The 9784-nt window shown below is 29.6% G+C and overlaps 1 protein-coding gene across 1 annotated transcript; it reads right to left on the bottom strand.

Annotated features, from left to right (window-relative positions):
* Positions 1 to 1048: 1048 nt before the first annotated feature.
* LOC149032772 (uncharacterized) lies at positions 1049 to 6149 on the bottom strand. The gene is made up of 16 exons (XM_089171672.1): positions 6068 to 6149; positions 5870 to 5939; positions 5284 to 5548; positions 3293 to 3695; positions 3105 to 3233; positions 2917 to 3045; positions 2729 to 2857; positions 2541 to 2669; positions 2353 to 2481; positions 2165 to 2293; positions 1977 to 2105; positions 1789 to 1917; positions 1601 to 1729; positions 1413 to 1541; positions 1182 to 1351; positions 1049 to 1078 (listed from the first exon to the last, which is right to left on the bottom strand). The coding sequence occupies exons 3-16, from the start codon at positions 5413 to 5415 to the stop codon at positions 1049 to 1051; spliced, it is 2025 nt and encodes a 674-aa protein (XP_089027798.1). The 5' UTR covers positions 5416 to 5548; positions 5870 to 5939; positions 6068 to 6149.
* Positions 6150 to 9784: the final 3635 nt, after the last annotated feature.

Here is a 9784-nt window from a genome sequence, read left to right on the forward strand (position 1 = left end):
TCAAAAGATACCAGATCAAAGTGGAAGAAGGCAAGACTGGAAGAAATTGAAGAATATGAACAAGAAGAAGGTCTATTGTACGGTTTAGGCATCGCAGATTAAGTTTAGGTAAGAATTTTTAACGATTTTGAGTAAAAAAAACTTTAAACGCGTTTATCTCGAAACTATGTTTTGAAATACTAGCTCCATCGTATCTCACGAACCAGTAAACCGATTCTTATAAAATTTAATCCACATATTCTACACATGAGCTGTAACAAAGTGACGGAGAGTTTTTTCTTAAATTTTAATTTTTACTATTTATTTTTAGTCAAAAACAATAAAAAAAAGGTCAAATTTACGTTTTTTTTTGTATTTTGTCCACCATTTTTTTATTTATTAATAAAATTTTTATATAAAACTGTCACTTTGTAGCTGAAGTCATACAGAATATAAAACCATTTTACTTTTATGTTTCAGGTAAGCCATTCTCAAGTTCTGATGGAGCTACCAAAGCACTAAAGTTCTAAGGTGTTTTTTGATACTACTGTTTTTGCAATAAAAAATTAATTAAAATGAAAAAATAAAAATTCATTTATATAGTTTAAGACTCAATTTAACAAACCCAACAACTTTTAGATCGATATCTTTTATAGTTTTCTTGGAAAAAATTCGCGAAAATAGCCTTTTTTTTAGGTGCTCAGAGTAGAAGGTCCCCTTAATAGATAAGTTAATAATTTAATTAGGCTTAACAATAATTTTATCGTCATCTTAGCGCAAACTTAAGTATATATATATATACTGGATCCAATGTAAAACATTCCAAAATCAACAATTTATAAATAAAAAATTAATTAAATAAACAATTTAAATTGGACCGAATTGTAAATCTAAACCATTCTCGAATCCACATAAGGACACACACAAAATTTCATTAAAATCAGTCCAGCCGTTTAGGAGGAGTTCAGTGACATACACACGCATATAAGAATTATATATATAAAGATATCAATTTATTTTGCTTTAATACTATTTAGGAATCCTCAACACTTTACCGAATAATAATTCCTCATCTAAAGTCAAATTCCACGTCTTGAATCTAAAGTTTAATATAATATTATACATTATAAATGATTATTTTAAGCAAATAATTAGTAATCATCTAGAATATAAATATTATGAATAATACAATTATTAATTACCACATGCATTTTCTGAATCTCTTGAGTTAACAAATTATCCAATATTTTTTCAAATCTTTGTCTCAGCTTAACATAACTTATATTTGCAATTTCAATTTCTAGCTGGTGCCTTCGATAACGCAGTACTGCTAATTCAGCATAAAGCGTGGCAAGTCTCGTTTGTAATGAATCTAAAATAATAGATATTTTTTTTTTAGATTATAGGAGATAACGTATTTTAAACATAATTACCTTTAGATATCGAAATAGATGGAGATTCTGAAAAATCGTCAGGTATAAAATATTCTGAATGAAACTGTTCTAATTTTGGAACTTTAATTTCTGTTGTGTCTGCCGGTTTTTCTCCATCAACTGAATAGTCTAAATAAGAGATATTGTTTTTTAGATTATAGGAGATAACATATTTTAAACATAATTACCTTTAGGTATCGAAATAGATGGAGATTCTGAAAAATCGTCAGGTATAAAATATTCTGAATGAAACTGTTCTAATCTTGGAACTATAATTTCTGTTGTGTCTGCCGGTTTTTCTCCATCAGCTGAATAGTCTGAATAATAGATATTGTTTTTTAGATTATAAGAGATTACATATTTTAAACATAATTACCTTTAGGTATCGAAATAGATGAAGATTCTGAAGAATCGTCAGGTATAAAATATTCTGAATGAAACTGCTCTAATTTTGGAACTATAATTTCTGTTGTGTCTGCCGCTTTTTCTCCATCAGCTGAATAGTCTAAATAATAGATATTGTTTTTTAGATTATAAGAGATAACATATTTTAAACATAATTACCTTTAGGTATCGAAATAGATGGAGATTCTGAAAAATCGTCAGGTATAAAATATTCTGAATGAAACTGTTCTAATCTTGGAACTATAATTTCTGTTGTGTCTGCCGGTTTTTCTTCATCAACTGAATAGTCTGAATAATAGATATTGTTTTTTAGATTATAAGAGATAACATATTTTAAACATAATTACCTTTAGGTATCGAAATAGATGGAGATTCTGAAAAATCGTCAGGTATAAAATATTCTGAATGAAACTGCTCTAATTTTGGAACTATAATTTCTGTTGTGTCTGCCGGTTTTTCTCCATCAGCTGAATAGTCTAAATAATAGATATTGTTTATTAGATTATAGGAGATAACATATTTTAAACATAATTACCTTTAGGTATCGAATTAGATGGAGATTCTGAACAATCGTCAGGTATAAAATATTCTGAATGAAACTGTTCTAATTTTGGAACTATAATTTCTGTTGTGTCTGCCGGTTTTTCTCCATCAACTGAATAGTCTGAAAAATAGGTATTGTTTTTTAGATTATAAGAGAAACCATATTTTAAACATAATTACCTTTAGGTATCGACATAGATGAGGATTCTGAAGAATCGTCAGGTATAAAATATTCTGAATGAAACTGTTCTAATTTTGGAACTATAATTTCTGTTGTGTCTGCCGGTTTTTCTCCATCAACTGAATAGTCTGAAAAATAGATATTGTTTTTTAGATTATAGGAGATAACATATTTTAAACATAATCACCTTTAGGCATCGACATAGATGAGGATTCTGAACAATCGTCAGGTATAAAATATTCTGAATGAAACTGTTCTAATTTTGGAACTATAATTTCTGTTGTGTCTGCCGGTTTTTCTCCATCAACTGAATAGTCTGAATAATAGATATTGTTTTTTAGATTATAAGAGATAATATATTTTAAACATAATTACCTTTAGGTATCGAAATAGATGGAGATTCTGAAGAATCGTCAGGTATAAAATATTCTGAATGAAACTGTTCTAATTTTGGAACTATAATTTCTGTTGTGTCTGCCGGTTTTTCTCCATCAGCTGAATAGTCTGAATAATAAATATTGTTTTTTAGATTGTAGAAGATAACATATTTTAAACATAATTACCTTTAGGTATCGAAATAGATGGAGATTCTGAAGAATCGTCAGGTATAAAATATTCTGAATGAAACTGTTCTAATTTTGGAACTATAATTTCTGTTGTGTCTGCCGGTTTTTCTCCATCAGCTGAATAGTCTGAATAATAGATATTGTTTTTTAGATTATAGGAGATAACATATTTTAAATATAATCACCTTTAGGCATCGACATAGATGAGGATTCTGAAAAATCGTCAGGTATAAAATATTCTGAATGAAACTGTTCTAATTTTGGAACTTTAATTTCTGTTGTGTCTGTCGGTTCAAGACGAACAAATGATTCATGTTTTAATGGGCGGCTGGTCCGCTGTCTATGTTGTTCTTGTCCTCGTGCTGTAGCAATGTTTTGTTCACGTGCCGCTCTTGTTCTCCTGATAATTTGTCGCAGACGGTCGTCACGCTGTTCTTGGGATTCATTTGCACGACCCTCTGCTGTCCTGACTCTTTTACCCGCATTGCTTGCTTTGGTTTGTTCTGCCGACTGATGAGCTCTTTTATCACTTTTGCGTCGTGTTGTTTTGCTCCGCCTCTTTTTGAGTTTGGATTGATTTGGTGGCATCTGTATTACATTTACGATAATGTCAATTAAACTTATTTTGCCTCAGCAACACGTGGCTGATTATGCTAGCACCAAATACACGTGGTTATACTAATAAATTGTAGGTTACATAAAACGTTTGTACTCTTAACATAGCGCCATGTATTGGATAATTACTTAATCAGGCAACGAATTACCTTATACCGCAATCTGTTAGAATCCTATCAAACTAACAGAGATAATCATGACTCTTTGTTAATAAACAAATAATTCGCAAGAAAATAATATTGTTATTATAAATTGAGATATAAACTATCCTATCGTTCAAGTTGGATGAAACTGCACACAGTGTGCAAAATTTTATTAAAATCGGTTTAGTAGTGTAGGAGTCCATTGCGGACAAACAACGTGACACGTAATTTATATTTATTAACCCTTTCGCTACGAGCGTCGCCTATAGGCGACATCCGCGCGATGTCCTGTGTGTACGAGCGTCGCCTATAGACGACGTTAGCCACCTGACCTCAGACCGGCAATTTTTTTTGCATACTTAAAGATGTAAGTCCGAACACTAGTTTACGTAAGTGCAATGTGCACATTTTTCGGCGCAGTGCTCCGTTCAGTGCCGCTACTCCGGTGGCACGGTGGCCCGTTCAGCGGCGTCACTCCGACAGAGAAAACTTCCGTAGCGAAAGGGTTAACACTTAGCCGACCGCTCGGGTAGCGCATTTTGGCCTTTCCGAGCGCAGTGGAAACTGCAGAGGTCTCTGCGGGGCGTTCGGTCGGCTAAGTGTTAAAAAGAAGATGAGAGTAATATTTAACCGTTTGAGTGCCACGTGTCTTTGCTGTTTTCCCGTCCAAAAATGCCAAGTGGCGAGATAGCGCTTGTCTTATTCTCTCTCCAAGAATGCCAAGGAGCGCTATTGCGCTGTTTCATTACTTTTACCTAAAATGGAGTGGTAACTGTAAAATCGCGCATCGACAAAAACCGAGCGTGTCGCGGTTATCGGTGTCGCAGCCTAGAGCGCTGGCCAGCGATCCCATTCGTACGATAATTATCGTACGCATACGATAATTAGAGGCCCTGTACGATCTAAAATTCGTGGTGTACGATCCATTTGGAATTTCGAAAACTTGATGACATTTTTTTTTTTTTAGTCAACAAATTTTGGAAAGGTGCAGCACCACCCCTACCACCACCACCACCACGATCTGTGTACGATCCGTGTACGATATCTGTACGAACAAGTCTATCTTCCTGCGGACGGCCGTTTTTATCGTTTTTATGATAGGGTTTTGAACTTGATGACTAAAAAAAAAAGAAAAAAAGCGTCATCAACTTTGAAAAAGTTGGAACTTGGACGCTTTTTCCACATTTTGAAAATCTCGTCCGAGAAATTGTCGGATTTCAAATTTTCCCCGGGCGTAAGATAATTTTCCGCCCCTGCGTCGATCAGACGAGCTAAAGTCTCTAGGATCACTGGCGCTGGCACTGTTCGACAGACAGAGGAAAAGCGCAAAATCGCTCCGTGGCATTCAAATGGTTAATATCGGGCTCATAATGGAATGCTAGACGAAGGAATGAATCGAATATAAATTCTCGATTTACTTGTTGGCGTTGTTGGTCATTTGATCTGCATGTGTTAACTTTGAACTGGCGTGCTTTTCTGTGTTCCAAACGTCTTTGCCGACGCCGTTCAGCACGTTCTTCTTCTGATAGTGATTTCCGAAATTGCGCCATTCTCAAACGGGCAAGTAACTTGTCTTGCTGGATTTGTTCGTCTGATCTATGGGCTCTTTTATTTCGACAGGCTATAGCATTAATCGTTCGACGGCTAAGATTGGACTTTTTTGCGTTTTTTTGGCATTGTAAACTGGAAAAAACACACATAAATAGATCAAATTGAAGTACTTAATGATGAAAAACAGAATATTGATAATATATTTGTTCTTTTATTATTTTACCTGAGCAGATATATGAACTATAAAGACTTCTAGGGTTAGTGATAAGTTATGATAAGATAAATAAGCTAAAATTTATAAAGAAATTGAACATGTGATCAACAATACTGCTTTTATAATAAAACATAATTTGTCTTTTAAATGAAAGGTTTGCTTAATAAAAAAAACTCTAGTTGATATATTAAAAAATATAATGTCTTCTAAGTAAAAATTAGACAATCTAATTAACTTACCTTGCTTTGATTTCGCTTGTAAGCAAATGTAACGACAAAGTCCTGCAAACACTTAATCTTATTGATTAACCTATTAAAAATTTAAGGTTAAGTGAGGAACGAAAATAACACGATTATATTATTTCAAAAATTGTAAACATAAATATTATCGCCTCGATAATAAGGACAATGAATATAGATAGATCTGAATATACGTACATAAAATTTGTCTTCTTTTCCTCTTTTTTCTTAATATCGTGGCTGTTCACTAAATGGCGTCGTTATACGACGAACGGTCAACGCGCAATGGATCGAAAATCACGCATGCGCGGTAACATGAGATAACCACGTGCTTTACATCGACTAATTTTACCTTCTAAAGAAAAGATATTAAAAAATATTATGTCTTCTAAGTAAACATTAGACAATCAAATTTACTTACCTTGCTTTAATCTCGCTTGCATGTAAATACAACGACAAAGACTTGTTAATACTTAATCTTATTGATTAACCTATTAAAGATTTAAGGTTAAGTGAGGAACGAAAATAACACGCTTGTATTATTTAAAACATTAATGAATATAGATAGATTTGAATATACGCACATAAAATTTGTCTTCTTTTTCTCTTTTTTCTTAATATCGTGGCTGTTCACTAAATGGCGTCGTTACATGACAAACGGATCATGCGCAGGGCATCGCCAATTGCACATGTGCGGTAACATGAAATCACGATGTGCTTTACATGGACTAATTATACCTTCCAAAGAAAAAATAATTAAGGTGGATCACCCTTATCACTTAGGGGTATAAAAAAATTAAGAAATCCTATTTTCATATCTACCGAATAGACACAAAAAATTTCATAAAAATTGGTCAAGTCGTTTTGGAGAAATTAACCTTCGAACTCTATGACAGGGGAATTTTATATATATAAAAGAATAAAGAAAGAAGAAAGAAAGAAAGAAAGATAAAGACAAGAATATTGTCAACATCTTAAATGTTAATTAATAGTTGCATACATATAAACTTATACATGCATGTCTCAATGATGTAAATATTATATAAAATAATTTTATAATGAAATAATTATAAGCACATATGACAATTATAATAACCATATGATAAATACACGTGTATAATCTTTTATTTGGAAAGACAAGAATTTTGTCATCATTTTACTCAAAGTTACATGCATATACACTTATATACATGCATGTATTCTCGATGATGTGTACATATAAGAATACAAAATAAATTCCATCACGAGTACGATCAAAGTAATATATTCAACGTGTCTCCCGTCTGCTTTTAATCCGATTTGAATCATACCTCATTCCCGACACGTAAGAGAGTAGTTTTCGTTGTGTGTGTGTGTATAAACGATGATCTTCGGTTCGTCTTTTTCAATCGGTTCTACGAATTGTTGAAAAAAAAAAATAAGGAATAAAAAAGCATTGATCGAACTAATTACGAAGTACTGTAGTATTACAAATTCTTACGATTCATTCTTATGCAAAACTCGATTACCTATAATATGTAATATTATTTACATTTACCTAACAAAATTAATTATTTGTAAAATATTTATTTGTCTGGTTTGTATTATTAACAATTGTAATTTGATTTTTTTTTCTGATATTAATGTTTAATATTAAAATTCAAAGTTTTCTTTTAATAATAATTATTATTAATTTAATTAATATTTGATTAATATTATTTTTAATAATTTTAATTAATTAATATATTTAATGTAAATTAAATATACAAATATTTACGAATTATTCTTATGCAAAACTCGATTATTATAATATTATTTACGTTTATTTAACAAAATTAATTATTTGTACAAAATTAATAATGTGTAAGATACTTATTTGTGTTGTTTGTTCTATTATCAATTGTTATTTGAATTTTGTATTTTATTGGTGTTTAATATTAAAATTTAAATATTTTTTTTTAATTGTTATTACAACTTTTTACGATTCATTTTCATCTAAAACTTAATTACTGTCATTTATATTTACCTAGAAAAATTAATTATTTGTAAAATACTTACTTGTGTTGTTTGTTCTATTATCAATTGTTATTTGAATTTTGTATTTTATTGGTGTTTAATATTAAAATTTAAATATTTTTTTAAATTGTTATTACAACTTGTTATGATTCATTTTTATGCAAAACTTGAATAATATTATTTTATATTATTAAATTGTAGATAAACCAATGATTGTAATATATTACGAATTAATTTGATAAAAATTAATTATATATCAGTAGTTGAATATTAAAAAGCAAAAGAAAATATAAAAAAAAGTAACCCACCCTAGTGAAAGAAAAAAATTATGAAAAAAGGACGAATATATGTAAGGAAAAAAAAAGCGAAACGTTCGAAGAGAATTAACAAAATTAATAATAAACATTATATTAATTTAAATAATGTATGAAAATATCCAAAAACAATTTGACCAGAATTCAAATTTAATTATCAGTTGAATGTTAAAAAGTTAAAATAATAAAACAAAAAATAAGCCACCTTGGTGAAAAGGGTGATGGGGTGAAGAAAAAAATGATGAAAAAAAGAGTGGATATATGGAAGAAAAAAATGGAAATAAAAAAATGAAACATTCGGAGAGAATCGAGAACAGCTGTTGGGTATGTAAACGTAGGAGAATGTAATACGTTGTGAGTTTATGCGGACCAACGCAAAGAAGCTGATTCCACGTCGCGAGAACACGTGTCCAGACTGACAAAAATGCAGATACGTACATTATAACTTACTTTTTTTTTTTATTATTTTTTTTATTTTTATATATATATTCGTTTCGGTCTTTCATTCTTCTTCTTGTTCTTCTTCTTGTACATTTTTGTGTGCTTTTTTTTGATTTTATTTAATTTCCTTTTTATCATCTCCCTTGTTCTTGTTCTTTTTTCTTCTTTTTTGTTCTTTTTTTCTTTTTCTTTTTCTTGGTAGGAAAGTGCATTCTAATAAGACAACCGTAAGAACGCGTTTCCGTTCTCTGAGGATGTCTCGTAAGAAATTTCAATAAAAAATATAATAAAAATAAATAATAAGCAGACGATTATCATCGAGCACGTGCACAGTTATAACGTTCCAAAAACTTTTTTTATTTTTCGTCAAATTTCTCTTTTTTTTTTTTTTTTAGTTGAACAAAGAATCAAGATTACATTTATTTTAATACTTATGAACATTAATGAAACTGTTTTTCGTTTTAATTTTATCCCATTTTTATAATTGAATTTATAGAAAGTATAATAATAATAAAATTTGTGCATGTGAAATAAATGCAATTGCACAATATGAGAATAAATAAAAATAAAATGAAATGATAAATGATAATGAAAAGTTATGCTTCACATTTTTATAATTGCATTTATAAAATAATATTTTAATAATAAAATTTGTGCATGTGAAACAATTGCAATTGCACAATATGAGAATAAATAAAAATAAAATTAAATGATAAATGATAATGAAAAGTTATGTTTCACATTTTTATAATTGCATTAATAACCTAATATTATAATAATAAAATTTGTGCATGTGAAACCAATGCAATTGCACAACATGAGAATAAATAAAAGTAAAATTAAATGATAAATGATAATGAAAAGTTATGCTTCACATTTTTATAATTGGATTTATAAAATAATATTTTAATAATAAAATTTGTGCATGTGAAACAAATGCAATTGCACAACATGAGAATAAATAAAAGTAAAATTAAATGATAAATGATAATGAAAAGTTATGCTTCACATTTTTATAATTGCATTTATAAAATAATATTTTAATAATAAAATTTGTGCATGTGAAACAAATGCAATTGCACAACATAAGTATAAATGAAAATAAAATTAAATAATAAATGATAATGAAAAGTTATGCTTCACATTTTTATAATTGCATTTATAA

This window comes from Polistes dominula, unplaced genomic scaffold (genome assembly GCF_049000335.1).
Source record: "Polistes dominula isolate Pdom_NZ unplaced genomic scaffold, Pdom_raw_medaka contig_84, whole genome shotgun sequence".
NCBI lineage: Eukaryota > Metazoa > Arthropoda > Insecta > Hymenoptera > Vespidae > Polistes > Polistes dominula.

Excerpts from the sequence above, each read along its gene's own strand:
- LOC149032772 (XM_089171672.1), bottom strand. The coding sequence starts at position 5,415 with ATGGCGCAATTTCGGAAATCACTATCAGAAGAAGAACGTGCTGAACGG. Across the intron at positions 1,542-1,600 it reads ATCTATTTCGATACCTAAAG|ACTATTCAGTTGATGGAGAA; the intron begins GTAATTATGTTT and ends TCTCTTATTTAG. Across the intron at positions 1,352-1,412 it reads ATCTATTTCGATATCTAAAG|ATTCATTACAAACGAGACTT; the intron begins GTAATTATGTTT and ends CTATTATTTTAG.